The following is an 18718-nucleotide window of genomic DNA, read 5'->3' as shown; positions in this document are numbered from 1 at the left end:
GGAAAAGGTTAGAGAATATGATATTTAGAAGGTTTGTTAAGTAATATTCGTCGGAAGGCTTTTGGTGGACTATTTTCACGGGGCCGCATAGAAAATTATCTGGATTGGAAGGACCTGGCATTTCACAAATGTTTGTTTTTAAGTTATATGGTGGACAGCAAATACTTTCCGGTAACTGAGCCCTAAAACATAACGATATGAAACAGAAAACAAATTCAATAATAAAATTTCCCCTGATCCCTACAGCAGAAACGACTAAAAACATACGACAAGCTTTCATCTGAAAGAAGTAATTTATTTTTAAGAGCTAAATCTAAACTGATAAGCTTAAACCCATGGAGTATTTGCGTTTCAATTTCGGAATAAATTAAGGGGGTGTTTACACGAGAAGCTCGCACCTGTGCGCGTGCCATACGGAAATAACTACTTGAATTTATATCTTGTTTACATGCAGGGACAGCTTTTCATCATCAGTTGTCCAATATGGCGTATACGCGACGCCATCTAGGTTTGGATGATAAAAACAAACCATGCGCCACCCCGTTCCAGTCTCTCAGGAGACGTGCAACGGATAGCGCGAAATGGGGGATCACATCCTTATAAACACGTGAGGTGGGTACGCCCCATCATTAGTGTTAGTAAATGGTGTCCGCTTTGTGTGATCAAGACACTTGTAACAAACTTTCGTTGGTCCAGACCAGTACTCAATGGCCGCACAATTTGAACATCGTTGTTTGCATTCCGCCTCTGTAATACCACCTCCAAGTTGTATTAACTCCCTATTGCTGTGTCCACACCATGCAGGCGTATACTCCTGCCATGAGGCTAAAAATCACAAGTAAGGAAAATAAGCCAATCTTGACTAACAATCACAGCCACAATCACAGTCACAATCATATCAATAACAACAACACGAACAATAACAATAACAATAAAAACAACAATATTAATAACAATAACAATGACAATAACAATAACAACCACATGTTTTGTACCATCGCACTGTCTGTTGTAAAAGGTCTATTATAACAGAAAAATGGGGAAAAGTGCAAAATCCATCTAATCTAATCTAAAATAATGCATAGATAAAAATCTACTGAATGAAAATCTACTTCTAAAAGATGTTTCTAATCTATCTAGATTAGATAGATTTAATTCTCTACTTTCAGTATAAGCAATCAATGGGTCTGGACTGGGATGCTGACTGTAAGGCTAAAAGTAAATTTTGGAGACCTTAGGTCTCAGCTATCAATTGAAAACGGGTCATCGGTTGAACCTCACCTAAACCCTCCTTAATGTAAATGATCAGTTTACGGGCTAAATGTAATCTCTTCACTGGATTTTGATACTCGATACAAACCCTTTTACCGGGTACTATGGACTTACACGATAACTGTGATTGGCAGCGACTTCCTATGTATCCAGGCTGGCAGTTACAAACATATCTATTAACTTGGTCAACACACATTCCTCCGTTTAAAAAGGGATTACTGGAACATTCGTTGATATCTGCGTGAAAATCATGAGAATGAATCAGTCTCATCGCTACAGAGGCCCAACGCGAGCTGGAGTTTCCCAAATGCTTTGATGCAATGGCAAAGAATATCGTAGTATTTTCAACAATTTCGTTCAATATTTGACGTTATTTTTGTGAGTGATCAGGTTGAAGCTAAGAAGGAAGTTTAATCACAGGTGCAACCTGATCTGAGAAATCATTACAGCGCTCCGGTTGGATGGATGACGCGGAAACGAATTCTCGCCTGCCTAACCCTGACAATATCACGGATAAGAAGTGGGAAGCGACGGCTAAACATGTGACTTGATCACTTTTAAAATCAGATGCTGAGCCACATTTCGACAAAGAAGAAAAACTGCATGGTACCTATTCTAACGTCCCTTTCTCAGGGTCCTCTCCATCTTTGAGGAAGAGCGAGGACTAATAACTTGTCACCGAATAAAAGAATAAAAGGACTTATAGACCTTGTTCCTCGTTATTTTACTTTTAACTTTAATAAAACTATTGATGCTATCACACTTATAAGGCTTTTAATTAAGTGCGATAAATCGATAAGTTACATAGCATCACTGTCAGTCGTTTTTCATAGTGTAAGGAACATAATACAATGCAATCTGACAGTTAAAAATGCAAAATTATATCTGAAATGACTGACAACTTACTAGTTTGACAAGGGACTCCCTGATATCCAGGTTGGCAGTTACAAGCATATCCGTTAACTTGGTCAATACACGTTGCTCCGTTTAAACAGGGATTACTGGAACATTCGTTGATATCTGGGTGAAATTAGAATGACAACATATAAAGTAGCCATTGTTCAAAAACTGAAAGCTCAACACCATGCCAAGCTGAGCATGCATTTGATAATAGAACGAGTACTTACTAGTCTGACAATGAACTCCACCGTATCCATCTTGGCAGTTACAGATATATCTATTAACTTGGTCAACACACGTTCCTCCGTTTAAACAGGGATTACTGGAACATTCATTGATATCTAGGTGGAAATCACGAGAATAAATAAAAAAGATAAACTCTCATTCGATTCTTATAGCTACAGAAGCCCAGCGTGTGATAAGACCACCGTCGGCTTTTAAAATCAAACTGAGTGACACTGGGAAAGGATATCTACAAACGAAACAAAGGCAGCGGGGGCGTGACTTAGGAGGAGGCCGCGTGACCCAGTGGTTGGGACGCTGGATTTGTAATCAGAAGATCCTGAAATCAATCCCTCCCCCTGCCACTAGATGGATTTGTGTTTGGTGGTCCCAGATTCAATTCCTCTACGCTTTGTAAATAGCCAACTGGTCAGCTTCCCGCCAGTTGGGATTTTTAACAAGTTTCTGTTTAATTTACAATATCTGTTCGCTTATTTCAGTGTCCACGATTAGTATAGCACTGCTAAACACCTCCACAATTAAATAAAGTGAGTTATTTGAATTTTATTTAAAAGTTGATTGGAAACGGCTATAACTTTTTTTTGGTGCGCAGGGCACACATTCTAACGCCTCTTTCTCAGGTCCTCTCTATCTTTGAGGAAGAGGGAGAACTAAAAACCGGTAACTCACTTAACAGTGAATAAACGGACTTATAGACCTTTTTCCTCGTTAATTTACTTTATATTAAATGTGATAAGTCGATACATTACATAGCATCACTCAATTATATGGTCTCGGCTACCCGAGAAACCCTCCCCTTGAGGCAACTTTATCGAGCGTTTATATGTTGAAACGTTGTCCCATTAAGCCGAGTCAAAGTTGACCCTGTAGGATTATTCATAACCCTTATTGAATAATCAAATGTGCAAATATCCCTCTTTCTTTGAGTTTTCCTCGGTCATTCGATCACAGTGGGCTTTGCCGAGTTACAGACCCTATTCATAAATGGCTGCCAATTTAAAATTCTGTATGTATTTAAATTAGCTCACCTAACCTCGTTTAGAGTAAAAATTCTTTTGAATTATCAACTCAAAAAAGAGGTTAGCTGGGCTAATTTTAATAATTACAAAAGAATTTTTAATTGGCAGCCATTTATGGAATGAGTCTATTTTGCACTTTTTGATACGAATCCTTAATCTGGGCATTGCGTGACACTCGCCACGCCGAACGTTGTCCCGGTTAGGCGAGCCAACGCGCTTATATGAAGAAAAGTTGTCCCGCTTGCCAGTTTACCCTGGCCTGCCGGGACGAGACAACTCACCCACCCGAGTTGTCTTGCCCTCCGAGACAGGTTCGCGATCCTAAGGTAAACGGCTGGTTGAATTTTGCAACGAAATAAGCTAAACGTCACCTCGGCCAGGGTAACTCGGGAGGAGGGTTGTCTCGGGTACCCCGGACCATGTAAATGGGGCCTCGATCAGACAGCCATGTTTCTTAGTGATATTATCTGACTCTTAAAAATGCGAAAATAACATCTGAAATGACAACTTACTAGCCTGACAATGGACTCCGTGATATCCAGGTTGGCAGTTACAAACAAATCCGTTAACCTGGTCAACACACGTTCCTCCGTTTATACAGGGATTACTGGAGCATTCGTTGATATCTACGTGAAAATAGAATGACAACATACATGTATAATAAAGTAATCATAATTCAAAAACTGAAAGCTCAACACCATGCCCAGCTGAGCGTACATGAGTTAATAGAGCGACATCTACAAACGAAACAAAGGTGGCGGTGGCGTGACCTAATGGTAAGGGCCCTGGATTTGTAATCCTCCTCCCTGCCGCTAGATGGGTCCCAGATTCAACTCCTCCACGCTTTGTAAATAGCCAGCTGGTCAGTCTCCCGCCAGTTGAGATTTTTAACAAGTTTCTGTTTAATTAACAATATTTGTTTGTTTATTTCAGTGTTCACAATTAGTACAGCAGTGCGAAACACTTCGGCACTTAAATGAATAGAGGATACTGCATGGCCGCGCGGAGATACGAAATTTCTCTTCGAGTGTTGAAGAATATTTAACGCGTGAGTGCAGCGAACGAGTGAAATATTCTTAAACACGAGAAGAGAAATTTCGTATCTTCAAGTGGCCATGTAATGTTCTATGAAATCCCAAACCATTTCACTTTCGCTGCGAAATGCGCCATTTATTAGGTGACCATAGCAACGGTGATCTTTTTACATATATGAAGATAACATGTTAATTTCACGTGAAGGTATCATGTATTCGCGAGACAGGTCACCTGGTTTTTCATTGGTTTTTATATAATAAAGTGATTTATTTTTATTTTATTTAAATGTTGTTTGGAAACGGCTATGCCATCTTTTATAGTTAACAGTGCGCATGGCACACATTCTAACACCTCTTTCTCAGGTCCTCTCCATCAGTTGAGGAAGAGCGAGGAATAAAAACTGGTCACTCACTTGACGGTGAATAAACGGTATAGACCTTATTCCGAGTTATTTTACTTTTTTAACTTAAAACAACTGGTGCAGTCTCACTTATAAGGCTTCACATTAAATGTGATAAATCGATAAGTTACATAGCATCACTCAGCAAATCATTTTTCTTAGTAAGGAACATAATACAATACAAATGCAAACTGATATCTGAAATGACAACTTACTAGTTTGACAATGGACTCCCTGATATCCAGGTTGGCAGTTACAAACATAACCGTTAACTTGGTCAATGCACGTTGCTCCGTTTAAACAGGGATTACTGGAACATTCGTTGATATCTGGGTGAAATTAGAATGACAACATATAAAGTGGCCATCGTTCAAAAACTGAAAGCCCAACACCATAGACCCTATTCATAAATGGCTGTTAATTAAAAATTATTTTGTAAGAATTAAAATTAGCCCAACTAACCTCGTTTTTGAGTCGATAATTCAAAAGACGTTTTACTCTCACACGAGGTTAGTTGGGCTAATTTAAATACATACAAAATAATTTTAAATTGGCAGCCATTCATGAATGAGGTCTATGCCCGGCTGAGCATGCGTGAGTTAATAGAGCTAACACTTACCAGTTTGACAATTCACTCCACCGTATCCATCTTGGCAGTTACAGAGATATCCATTAACCTGGTCAACACACGTTCCTCCGTTTAAGCAGGGATTACTGGAACATTCGTCGATATCTACGTGAAATAAGCGTTTTGATGTGTCATTGAGCCGTTTGCACCGCATTTATGATTACAAGAGAGAACTAAATATTCATGCCGTTTACGAAATACACCGCTGTACTTGTTATTGTGGTCAATCTAAAGTCCTTTCACTTCCTTTCGCAAACTGAATAGTGTGGTTTGTTTCCAAGTGACTGACAAACCAAACAAGCAAAGCATTTAAATTAACCTAAACTCTCCCTAGCTTGATATAAACCGCAGTGTTAATGAGACCCTGGTGGTGTGCAATTCAGTATAAATTATTAAAGTCACACCCACACAGGAGGAGGGGCAGATCTAACAGTAGTACCAGCGAGGATATTTATATGGGTAACAGCATTGCAACCCCCCCCCCCCCCCTCCCCTTTGCTGGGTAGATAGAGGAAACAGAAACAGAACACTGATTATGGTGGCAAAACATGGGTGGCAGGGAAGACAGAGCCTATCTCCCCTAGAGTAGCGGCGTCTTTAGGGGAACCTATGTTACTAAGGGGACCAGAAGAGGGGTGCCCTTCTGGGAGGACAATAGGTCAGATGGTACGATGGCACCATCCTGGAGAGATCCGGACCTATTTCCTTGGAAGTAACATAGGATGGACCATAAGAGGGGTGCCCCTCTGGGAGGACAATAGGTCAGATGGTACGATGATTCCATCCTGGAGAGATCATGACCTATTTCCAAGGGTGGCCATAGCACTTACTGTGGGGCAAAGTGCAGCCTAGGTTGCACCTCCCTGCCACCAAAAAACCTTTATTGATTAAGCAGCTATGGTTTACACACAATATAACAAACAGAACGTGGCAGTGAAGAAACCGAGAAGGTTCAGCAGGCGAAAGCCACCTTCTCATGAAAGGTAATTACAACCACATGGAGGAAAAAAGATGGGAAAGGACAAAGCTACCAATATAGGGAGGGAGGGAGGGGAAAACGGAGAACGGCCTAGCTTGAATACTAGCTCACAACTGGGACAGGGTCAGAAAACAATGGGATTTTACTAACTGGGGATTGAGGGAGTTGGGAGGGGTATAGCACGCTGAAATCACATGAGAGCATGGTGGAAAATCACTGGGAACTTTGTCGTATGATTTCCCATGTGGTAAATCTATCGGGTTGCATTGGACATTGACCTAAGGTTATTGCACAATGGCTAATAGGGGGAAGATAACAGAACTGGTGACAACCTTAGATGACAGCTATGATGTAGACTACAGAGCTCATTAACCACAGTTTAAATGCTTAAACTTCGAATTGAAACCTAGAAAGACGAATAGGTATGCGTCTTGGACTTATGATATGTCTATACTTTTTGTACGTTGGAACACTGCATCCAGTTACTATACTGATGATTTTAAGCAATTCTATGCCAAAGTGAGAAGAGACTTTTTTTACTAAACAATTGACTTTAATGCGACTTCGATTCAAACGCATAGCAAGAACGTGACGGATTTTAAGTTTTATTATAATAATAGCATTACTTCATTGGAATTTGAATTATTAGAATTGCAAAATTGTAGAACTGTTAAAATTGTAGAATTATCATATTATAATCATATTATTATTATTATTGTTATTATTATTATTATTATTATTAAAGTGAAGAATGATCATCGCAGTAAGTTTTCCAATTTAAGCAATTGGAAAGAAGAAGCCTGAAAAAAATCAGGGCTTCAACGGCTTCTTTCCAATTGCTTAAATTGGAAAACTTACTGCGATGATCATTCTTCATTTTCATCTACAACCGCAGTTCATATATGAATTATTTCATATAAACTTCACATCATTTCACTCCTCACGGGAAGATATGAACTCAATTAAGTGGCCTCGCTCCCAATGTGTGGCTTCATAGCTCAGTTGGTAGAGCATCGCACCGGTATCGCGGAGGTCACGGGTTCGAATCCCGTTGAAGCCCTGATCTTTTTTTTTTCAGGCTTCTTCTTTCCAATTGCTTAAATTGGAAAACTTACTGCGATGATCATTCTTCACTTTCATCTATAACCGCAGTTCATATATGAATTATTTCATATAAACTTCACATCATTATTATTATTATTATTATTATTACTAATGTGCATATTTCTGTTTTAAGTGTAAACACGACTACACAAGCAAACATCTTGCTTTAATTTAAACTAAATCGTGTGAAAATAAAGGATTGTTGTTGTTGTTGTTGTTGTTGTTGTTATATATTTAGCTCTTATTAACCGAGCAGGAGGTCTGAATGGTAGAAACTTGACCGAGGTCGTGAGTATTGAGTGAACGCAGTCAAGATTCTCCCATACTGACCGATTAAGCTCGGTTAATAAGATGTTTATTATATGGCAAACAAGAACAATTTAATTCGTTTAGATGTAACCGGTTTGTACTAACTGACGTTTTGCTTGCGAACGGCGATGAGGCGAACTTAATCCTGCCAAAGTGTGCTCTTTACTTTTTTCTCATCAGGCTTTTTGGCTCTTCCATAGATAAACATTGTTAGAAGAAAATAGTCAATATTTTTACAGTTTAGTTTGCAACTTTTTCACTCCAAAATGTAACCGGTCTAGATGCCGGTCTATATGGGAAAATCTAGACCGCTTTCAATACCGATTTCAGCCAATCAAATTCGTGACTTCGCTAGTTCCCAGTCCTTGTGAGACACAGCCATATAATAAATGTCTATGTATACCGAAAACAAGACATATAAAATTGTAGATAGGGTTTTAAAACAACTTAATGCGTCTCACACGTATGATTCGTCTAGAAGAAAACGAGCGGTATAAAACAGATGAAGGCGTCTGAACTGTAAATTCGCTGAACTAAAATTTGTAATCAAGCTCTCTCACAATAGATTTTTTCAACAACACGGGATTTGTGTAACTGCTGAGAATAAGGTTATTTCACCTGTCTTGCAGTGTCTTCCTGTGTAGCCGGGAACACAATCACATTGGTATTTGTCTTCACTGTAATTGGGAACACACTTTGCACCGTTTTGACAAGGTGAGCTCGAGCATCCTGTCTGTAAATAAAATTATAGTTGTCAATATTTTTATTCCTTTTTGAACAAAATTTGACAAATATCAGTATAAGAACAAAGAAAAAAAAACCCCGAAAAATTTGTATTTGTATGCTAGACTATCTATAGTACAACTTATTTATGTTTGTTCTTCTTACCCACAAAATAAGATTCTCTTTGTGTGCACACCATGCCTGCCAGTTAGCCCTTCTATTTTAAACCTCACAGGAATCCATCGCCACCGTTAGATTTCACAAATTGACTGAGCGCTAGCCTTTGTCTCAAATTGAAATTAACTATGTATAATTTATTACGTTTAGACGATCACCTGTGGTGTTACTCAGTTGCCGACCGACTCGTAACAAGTAAAAAAGTCATCATACCGAAGTTCAGTTTTACAGCGGCCGTGAACGTCATGCAGAGAAACCAACCCAACCAAGAAAAAAAGCAATTTCTTTTTCATTTCTGTCCTAACCTAATGAAAGTGAACTTGAAGTACCCAACTAATATTTTTGACGCATCTTAAGTAAAACTCGACTAAGTGGTCTGAACCTTAAAGCTTGCAATGAATTTGTTTCAATTATTAAACGTCTGGCTCAGTTGAACGAGTTGTGAACAACTTTGGAGATATTTTATCGCGTTTTATTAACGCAGCAGAACACTCCAAATCCTTCTAACCGTTTTACGAATGACCATGGACAACTCATGCATGACCTTCCTCAAAGCGAGACAAGATAAGACGGTTAAATGATATAAAGGAACATGTATGTTCATAAAGTTTTAACACGTCAGTTTAAATTTGGGATCTAAACCTAAATCAAATAACCGACGATCGGTGATCGGGAATTCATGAAGCTTGTTCCTGAAACTTTTTTAAAAACGGCTATTTGCTAACTACCAGTACAGAATCTTTTTTTCATAAAACCTTCATTTTGCAACCATTAAAATGAGCCTATTAAAGTAGTTAATCCTGCGATATCGCCTGCACTTCATTAATTTACAGAATGGATTTTGAACTAAAAGATTGTTAAAAAGGATCACTAAGATTTTTGCAATACCTTGATGCTGTAATGGTGGTAATCCTGTGAGCTGACCAGCTGGCCTGAGTTTGACGAGTACTTGTCTTCGTTTAACAACTGACATCGGTATTTTCCGTCTGAACGAGGAGATGAGGCCACATTAAACGAAGAACATGGCGGAATGTTGACACAGCTCAGAGCGCACTCAGTGTAGTTGGACACCACAGTCGATGACCCAACTGATACTTGAAGACGGTGAAACTTGTCAACCGCAAAGTTGCCGTAAGATATTTGATTTCCCCCGCGTACATTAACTCTGCCCTTCAAACCATGGCTGCCGTCAAGATGGCTTTGGAATGCTTTTGGAAGAGTTATCAAAAGAAGGGTAGACCACAAAATAACACACGGTGGCATTTCAAGGTACTAGCACTCGAGGTTCTTGTTGTGATACTGCATAAATAAGCATGCATTTCTGTATCACGTGACTTATCGTTAATTGTTATGTAATCAGGCTGGTGGTCTTTGCTCGCCGCCATTAAAGTTTTTGAGTTGTGTTTATGCTCAGTGTCCTTACGTTGATCGTAACATGGTGTCACATAGCGGGATTTAGACCAAATTATCAAGGATCTCTTCTCAGCCTGGGAGAGAGTTTGCAAGGTGGCACTTTCAACACATCACTCTCGGCCTCTCCGTGGAATCCCCAAAGTAACGGAAAGGTTGAGAGTGCTGTAAATATCTGTGAAAATATCACGAGGAAGACAGTTTGTGGAAAGTTTGACTATTATCTCGCCCTCGTAGACTATCGCAACACGCCCACGGAAATTGGTTCATCCCCAGTGCAAAGGCCGTTCAGCAGGAGAAAACGTAACTTGTTATCGCTGTCAAGTAAACAACTAGATCCTAAGACACTTCCCTAACAGGATGTGCAAGAAAAGCTGATCAACTCTAAGCAAAGGCAGGCTTCTACTACAAACTGAAAGGTACAACATTACCTGAGTTGCAACCTGGACAGACTGTGGGGATGAAGAGGCCACAAGAATCTACCTGGTCAGAAGGTGTTTGCAAGAATATGATTGGCCCACGTTCTTATATGGTTGTATCGGTGGTCGTACCTACCGAAGAAGTCGCCGTCAGCTGCGAATGGTGCGGCAATCAGATTCTCTGCCTGTTGTGAAACAAGCAGCTGAACTGCCGCGGTCAGATTTCCACTCTGTTGCAAAACCAGCAACTGAGCCCCTGCAATCAGTGCCACAAACAGACCTCCCAGCTGTTGTGAAACCTGCTGCCGAACATGTGGAAGTTGCGTCCTCGCCTACTGTTACAAGGAGTTGTCGTATTGTCAAACCACTAGCCCGTTTTCAGGACTTTGCGACTTAGACTGTATACTTTGTTAGAAACTCTATTTTGAACGTTGTTGTTGCTAAGGAAGTCAGTCGCAATATGCAAACAGTTAAGACACTTTCTTTAGAAAGGGGAAGATGTTGTGATACTGCATAAATTAGCACTGAAGTTGTTGAGTTGTGTTTAAGCTTGGTGTCCTTACGTTGATCGTAACAGTTCTCTTCCATTTTTCTCACGACACCTTGCACACGTGGCTTTACATAAAAACGACGTGATTGGAAGACAAAAGCTAAGTATATTTTCTACGAACCTCCTGCTCGCGGTTTGATGTGTTTAATTGTTTAACCGTACATGTCTCATTTTGCTGCTGAACTATTTTCAATTTTAATTATTAAGCTGAACAAAATTCCATGAATGTGATTGGTTAGAAGAAAGCCTGATATTTCAGAACAAATTGGACGGTATATGTAATGTACGTTTCGATAGAGTGATTAGGAATATGAGTACCCAGTGTGCGCTACGATTCATAATTCATAGTTTTGAAGACCCCTTTGGGGAACTTTAGCAAGGGGCATTTTTTACCAAAGTATTTGTTGCCTTATTCCCTCTAATCTCAAGAAGCGAAAGGTTTTTTAAAAGCCCATTTATGCTATATTTTTTATTTAAAGTGTTTAATTACATAAATTGCATTAATATATTGTATGTGTAACGGAAAATAGGTAAATTAGATTCTAGTTTTTTTGGAAGGACTCTATCATTTGGATTAACCGTTTGAAAGTGTTATGAGAGTAGTGACATGGTTAGCTTATTACTGTGCAAAATGTGTATATTCGTTGGTTTAAGTGGTAAAAAAAGACGTCTTAAATTATTGCATTATTCTTAGCTTGGAAAATTATATTAACAGCAGTGTGAAACCTAACATACAGTAATTCAAAGTCGAGTTAATTCGAAAGTCGAAAGTATGTCACTGAAATATTGAGTTAATTGAAAGAATAATGCCCTAACTAAAGTTAATAGGAACTGAATTTAACTGCCTTGTTCTTACTAGAAAACCTCGATAAAAAATGCTTTCAGTGTGGTAGCTACATATTGCAATTGCAACTTCGTCACAGTGGAATCACGTGAAGTATAAGAGAACGAAACCTGCATTAATAAAAGGTTTTTGAGGAGAAGTAAAGGTAAAGTCTGCTGACGAGCCAAGGGCCCATCAGGCCGGCGCTTATCTCCGGTTTCTATGAAGCATGAAGCAACTAGGAATATTTCTTCTCCCCCTGTAGGATTGGATGTTGGTCTGTTGCAGAGTTACCCCCTAAATCGCATGTATCATTTTTTATACACCTGCGTGAAGAGAGGAAACGTGTCTTTTCCAAGAACAGAACGCGATGTCCCCAGCCCGGCCAGGGGCCCGTTTCTCGAAGGTCCCAAAAAGTTTTCGCACCCGAAAAGCCGTAGCAAAATCTCAAACCTGATGACTTCAGAGCTATTAATATCAACAGAGGTTGTATTCATACAAGAATTTTCCGGCGTGCACACCTCTCTGCCTTTAAATACCGATTAACTAAAAATGGCTTTGCGGGCCCAAAAAGTTTCCGGAGCTTTCGAGAAACGGGCTCCGGGACAGTTGAGTCTTTCTCCCCTGCTGAATCCTGATTGGTCAATTCGAGCGTACTATCATGAGGCCACAGCGCCTCCCACTAAAACGCTTCACTAAAATACAGAAAAAAATTGAACTATGGTGTTCATAGGGATTGGTCAGAGACTGTTACATTTCTGTCGCCAGTTCCAGCTCACTGTACCAAGATATATCCTATGGCTGTTTGATCTTGGTTTCCACACGTGCTAGCATCGTTATGTCGCCCTCCTGTTCCAAATCCAATTCTGGAGTCAGAAGTTACGCAGTCATTTTCGTTGTTTCCAATGATGCCGATTCGAGTTTTACCCATCGAAGTGTCATCGCTGAGTATGTTGAAACCCTCCCTGTTACATCCGGATTGTAAGGAGGCATATGAACCCATCAGTGAGATCCATGTGTCGCGGCCCAGTGAGGTAAGGCGTCAGTTGGCCATCAGCGATCAGTGAGTGCAGAGAACTAGCCTGCTTGCTCATGGCAACGAATTTGATCTGTTGGCCGATCTTCATACCGAGACAGATCTTTGAGAAGGGTGTGTTCCAGTAGGTCGGTAACTTGGCCTCTTGAGTGTCAAACCCAGTCTCCCATGCCGGTGCGTTGTAGGAGTTTGTATCGCTCAAGTATGCTGAGTTGTAATGAAAGGTACTCTGAGAAACAGCAGACCAAAAGATCATTAAAAAGTATATATTTCATATTAGCAAAGGGAGAGTGGAACCCACAGGGGGAAGCGACAGAGACGGAGATCCCATTACAGAGATTACACCTGGAGGCGCAAAAGAATGGCAGAGTTAGAGGAGAAACAGCTCACGTTGCTGGAGGTGAAACTTCTAAGGGAAATGGAAAAAAAGAATCAGTTTTATAAATATTATACCTTGCTTCCATCCATTTTCATGACTGGCGTCCATCCCCCATCTCCACATCCAAAGTCTCCCATATGACAGTAAATTGTAGTCATTGTTGAACCAAGGAAAAGCGTAACCAGCTGATCTTGGTTTGATCTGTAATTCCAGACAGAGATCGCGCAAAAAATTACTTCAAAAAGGGTTCCGGGTTTACAGAATTCGAACTCTGTGAAGGTTTTCGCCCAGTCTGTGAGGTCAAACTAATGTCTGTGGAATATGTCTAGCCTGCGTGACCATTCAAATCGAATGCAAGTTACTACGGTCTACTGTGCATGACCGTCTCCAAATTCGTATTCATGGTGCTTCTTTGTAAACTCTTTATGTATGTGTTGTAAATATGTTTCACGAAAGAAAATTTAACTTGTCCAGAAGTCTCTATCTACATTTCGTGTCAACCCCCCAAATCGTAAACCTCAAAAAAGTTACAAATGAAAAAACATTCTATCTCAAGAATCCTCCGAGAAAGAGTTTTGTAACTTCTCGGCTCTATTTTACGAGAGTAGTCCCCCCTAGAATGTAAATCAAAGGGACTATGAGCCACTCAACTTGGAAAATGGATCGTCTGTAAACAGTGACAAGTTTGATGCCTCTGATTTGAGGTTTCAATCAGCAGGTTAAGTTAAAGTGAAAGCCCACTGACAAAACGCAACGGTAAGGGAATACACGAGGAGATGGAACACCGTCGAAAACATTCATGAAGTTATTCGAGATCCGCGTCCGAGACAATTATAAAGAAAGTACGGCTTCTTGTCCGAACAGAAAAGCAATGATAATGGCATTCTCATTTTCATTCTTACTTTCTTCGTTCATGATTTTTTTTATTTCTTTGTTACCTTTTGAGAGATCTTAGAAGTATTAATAAAAAAATATCCAACGTAGAATCAAAATACACAAGAACAGCACCGCGACTCGTCCGCTTAACAAAGTTAAGCCCTGTTCGGCTTAGATGGGTTACCAAATACGAATATCCTGTGTTGTAATAACTTATTTTTTCTCATATATATTCTTATATTCAAGGCGATATTAGTGACTGTAGAACTCCCAGCCTTGTATAGTGCCTTTTCTTCTATTTATCAACTATTTGTTCTTATCATTTTGTCATGTCCATGTTCATCTTTGAAGTATTTATTTACAATACTGTATAAATAACAGCGAAACGCGTCGTTCGAATTCTCCTCAATCCTCTTGTCTGTTGATCGTTCAAAACTTTTAATCACGGCTTGAATCATAATTCGAAACTTCATACAGCTCATCAATTTTGTGATTTTCAATATCTCCTCAGTTTTTGGCAATCGAGTACGGTTAAACCTGTATCAGCGGACACCTTCGGGAATATATAATTAGCTTCTACATATAAAAACGTTAGTGCGAAAATCTATTCAATGTAGATCATTTCTGCGGTAAGATATCGAGCACTTGCGTCAGAAATTCAAAGAATAACTAACTTGACGCGGTGCAATCGACCTTGGACAGCGCGATGTTCGAAACCCGGTGTATGTGGGGGGAGAAGGGCCGGGGGGAAGTCCTATATGAAAAGGTCGGGGATGCTGTCTCGGGTACAAATCAGGGATTCTGGTCTCACTTAGAGTATTGATGACGAAACGTCACCAATCTAAGCGGTCGAAGAAATAACAATAGGAGAAACGCTCTCATCTGTTTTCCGTTGAACTCTCGAGAAGGGTCTACAAGTGCGTGCGGGATCTTTTCTTGAACAGCGGCTGGTAATCAAACCTATTCGTTTTAAGTGGTATCTTTTAGGGGTCTAATGAAGCTCGAGCAACGCCCACATTAGTCTTCTTTAGGAGTCAAGTTCAATTTTTTTTCCGACGAGCATCCCTGACCTCCTCATGTGGGAGTTCCCTCCGGGTTCCAAATTTCTAACAGGACAGTGACCCAGTGAAGGAGTGATGGAGTGATGGAGTGAAGGAGTGATGGTGTGAAGGAGTGAAATCGTCCCATCACTACAACTTGGAAAATATAAATCAGTTTTCCAAGATAAAAATAAACGTTCATGACTCCGTTGGCCAAAAACGTCGGAAGACTAGCTGAGGCTGAAATGTCACAAGAATTGATTATTTTCTCGGACTCAATAGAGGTCTCTTAGAGTGACATGTTATAGAATCTACATTTTATTAACGGTGACTTACTTCGATATGTCATGTACGTCCTGACATGACTTCAGCACTGAAAGAGATAAAGGCTTTGTTAAAAGTGATATATAGGCTGGCAGTGTTTTATCACTTAAAAGTACTGTCAGTCTATTATACTGCAAGAGATGGTGTTTCTTTGTAGGTAAATTAAAGATACATAACAGTCGAAGGAAGGGGACATACATGTATCTGCTATAATAATATAGAAGCAACAATTTCTGCAGTTTGATTGGCCGAGAACATGTCAATTAATCCCAAATCAGTGATCAGTGCAATTTCACCAGTGCAAAAAAGTGAAAAATTAAATGTATGTCTATCTTCTGTTACTAAGTGTGCAACCTTGAGCAGAACTGGGACTAATTTTATTTAGCATACTTTTGGCAGTTACAGAGATATCCATAAAGTTGGTCAATACACGTCGCTCCGTTTAAACAGGGATTACTGGAGCATTCGTTGATATCTAAGGTGTGTTTTAAGTTGTACAGAACTTTTAGAGATTCTTCATTTATAGGCAGTGTATAACTGGAGTGAATTTTTTGACGCTTTTCGATCGTGTCCAATTGGACAATCAATAGAATAAGTCGAAATGTGAATTGAGGCAAACCGCGTCATTGACACGACCTTTCGGAGACAACACAAAAGCCGCGGTTCACTCAACGAAGAACTTTCTTTTTCACGTGCCAGTTATATATTTACTGAGCATATTGTGCGATCATGAAGTTGACAGCTCTTGACACAGTTTAAAAAATATTTCTTTTTTCCCGTTTCGCAGATTCTAAAGAGCTGAATTAAGTTCCCAGTGCAAGCCACCGCAGTTTAAAAGTCGATTTAATACGTTTTCAGAAGTTTAAACTGAAACTGAACCTCATCTCACCTGTTTCGCAATATCTTCCATTGTAGCCAGGAGTGCAGTTACAGTAATATTGATTTCACCGTAATTGGGAACGCACTTTGCACCGTTTTGACACGGAAAACTTGAGCATGGTGTCTGTAGGAAAAATTTTAAGTTAATCGATTTCGAAAGCAGGAAATAAAAATAAATAACTAAATTCAAAACAAATATGAGTTATGAGATACACGAAATTTGTAAATAAGGTTCATGAATTTTGAGAGCCACGATGTCATTAGCCTTGGATGTTTAAGTTAACTGTATTGTATCATTTAACAATGTTGGCCTGCATGGGGCCCATTTCTCGAGGGTCCCGAAAAGTTTTCGCACCCGGAAAGTCGTAGCAAAATCTCAAACCTTAGATTACAGAGCTGTTTTATTTAAATATTCTTAATATAAGCAGAGGTTCCATTCCGTACAAGAAGTTTTAGGCGTATACACCACTCTGTCTTTAAATACCGATTAACTAAAACTGGCTTTTCGGGCCCGAAAAGCCTCCGGGGAGTTTCGAGAAACAGGCCTCTGGTCTCGTAAGTTAGTAATAATAATAAACTTCACGCATATCAAGAAAGATTAGTACAATTTAGTAACATTTCAGTGTGGAGCTAATGGACCTAATGCAGTTCGTAACGCCTCATTTCTGCAAAAACTACAAGATGCATTTTTTTTTGTTTGCCAATGGAAGAGACATTTATCAATTTGAACTAATTAAATTTGTCGGGGTCGGTTGTTTTAACGTTGTGGGGGACCTACCGGGTCGGCCAAATAAATCGCCGCGAAGTACAATTTCAGTCATGCTCGTTTTCAGTACTTATTATTAGTATATGTATTCAAAACAAAAACTAACTGCGGTAACGCGTACTTTCCTAATAATCTTTCAAAGAGAACTTGGGATTTTTTAGCTTAGCTCTCGTTGGGGAAACAAGATGATCTTAATACCTTGATGCTGTAATGATGGTATTCTTGCGAGATGACAAGCTGGCCTGGGTTCGCAGAATACTTGTCTTTGTTTAACAATTCGCACTGGTATTTGCCGTCTGCACGAACTGGAGTCGCAGCGACATTGAACGAAGAACACGGCGGAGTGTTAACACAGCTCAGAGCACATTCTCTGTAATTGCTCACAACATAAGATGAACCAACTGATACTTCAAGGCGATGAAACTTGTCCACTGCAAAATTGCCGTACTAAGCTCGATTTCCCTGCATATGAACACCTCGCTTTAAACCAAGGTTACCGTCAAGTTGGCTTTGTTCGGCCAGTGGAGGAATTACGAGAAATAAGGCCAAGTAGGACAAATATGGCTGCATTTTTACCCCACTCTCAGGTCAGGAAAATGTTCTCCTCTGTAATGCAAGGTGTATCGACGGAAGGCCAAAATAGTTCCTTTGGAATATTAACTGAATTGGAAGACTACTCCATCACAGTCTACAAATATATAAGGAAGCACCTGCGCATTTAAATAATTTCAGTATTCACCGCCAATCAATGCTACAAACAACAATTTCGTTCCTGATTGGTTATAATGAGACCCTGTTTCCACTTGCATTGCTTACAAAATGGAAACCAAAAAGTGTCCATCAATGAACGTTAAAGTGGGTCGAAGAAGGTATATTACAAACCATATGCTGGCCGAATATAAACAACGTTTGAAGTAATCGAAATATGATAACATTCAAAGTAAAAATCCTTTTAGCCAATCACAATAAACTTAAGTAAAATTTTGACACTGATAAATTAAGCTAACTAATTAAATGTTTGCCTCTGTAGTGATTAAAAAAACGTCACGAGTGATTATACCTGTGATTGTAATAACAGATATATGAGTGAAAGTTATGAGACCGAAAAAAATATGTGTAAAGTTCCCTTTCGATTCACATTGCTAGAGAAATCCGGCCCGCTTACAACGAGAGCTGAAGCTTCCAGCATGCAAATTTAACTTTGATACGATGGCAAAAATGTTGCAATATGTCGTGAATTTCGTTATATCTTTGTTGTTTATTGTACGTGATCAGCATACAATACCATCTGACAATTAAAAATACAAAAATAACATCTGAAATGACAACTTACTAGTTGGACAATGGACTCGCTGACATCCAATATCGGAGACCAGGGGTAGTAAGTGGGGGCGAGAGAAAGTGAAATCGCAAAGTTACACGTGTAA

The 18718-nt window shown here is 39.6% G+C and overlaps 1 protein-coding gene and 1 pseudogene across 1 annotated transcript; both read right to left on the bottom strand.

Moving 5' to 3' along the window:
* Positions 1-2137: 2137 nt before the first annotated feature.
* Positions 2138-10052, bottom strand: LOC110056656 (uncharacterized). Its single transcript, XM_020763170.2, has 7 exons — positions 9678-10052; positions 8508-8622; positions 5489-5602; positions 5085-5198; positions 3947-4060; positions 2400-2513; positions 2138-2292 (listed from the first exon to the last, which is right to left on the bottom strand). The coding sequence occupies exons 1-7, from the start codon at positions 10050-10052 to the stop codon at positions 2138-2140; spliced, it is 1101 nt and encodes a 366-aa protein (XP_020618829.2).
* Positions 10053-11607: 1555 nt separating this feature from the next.
* Positions 11608-17861, bottom strand: LOC110056546 (uncharacterized; annotated as a pseudogene).
* Positions 17862-18718: the final 857 nt, after the last annotated feature.

The sequence above is a fragment of the Orbicella faveolata genome, unplaced genomic scaffold (assembly GCF_042242905.1).
Source record: "Orbicella faveolata isolate gen_17 unplaced genomic scaffold, um_ofav_v1 contig_24, whole genome shotgun sequence".
In the NCBI taxonomy this organism is placed as follows: Eukaryota; Metazoa; Cnidaria; class Anthozoa; order Scleractinia; family Merulinidae; genus Orbicella; species Orbicella faveolata.
The sequence above is the reverse complement of the archived record's forward strand: the minus strand, read 5'-3'. Positions and strand labels throughout refer to the sequence as shown.

Bases quoted from the DNA above. Each gene is read 5' to 3' on its own strand.
- LOC110056656 (XM_020763170.2), bottom strand. From the start codon at position 10,052: ATGCCACCGTGTGTTATTTTGTGGTCTACCCTTCTTTTGATAACTCTT. The intron at 8,623-9,677 runs GTATTGCAAAAA...TTTTATTTACAG, and splicing joins ACCACCATTACAGCATCAAG to ACAGGATGCTCGAGCTCACC. The intron at 2,293-2,399 runs GTAAGTACTCGT...AATTTCACCCAG, and splicing joins TGGAGTTCATTGTCAGACTA to ATATCAACGAATGTTCCAGT.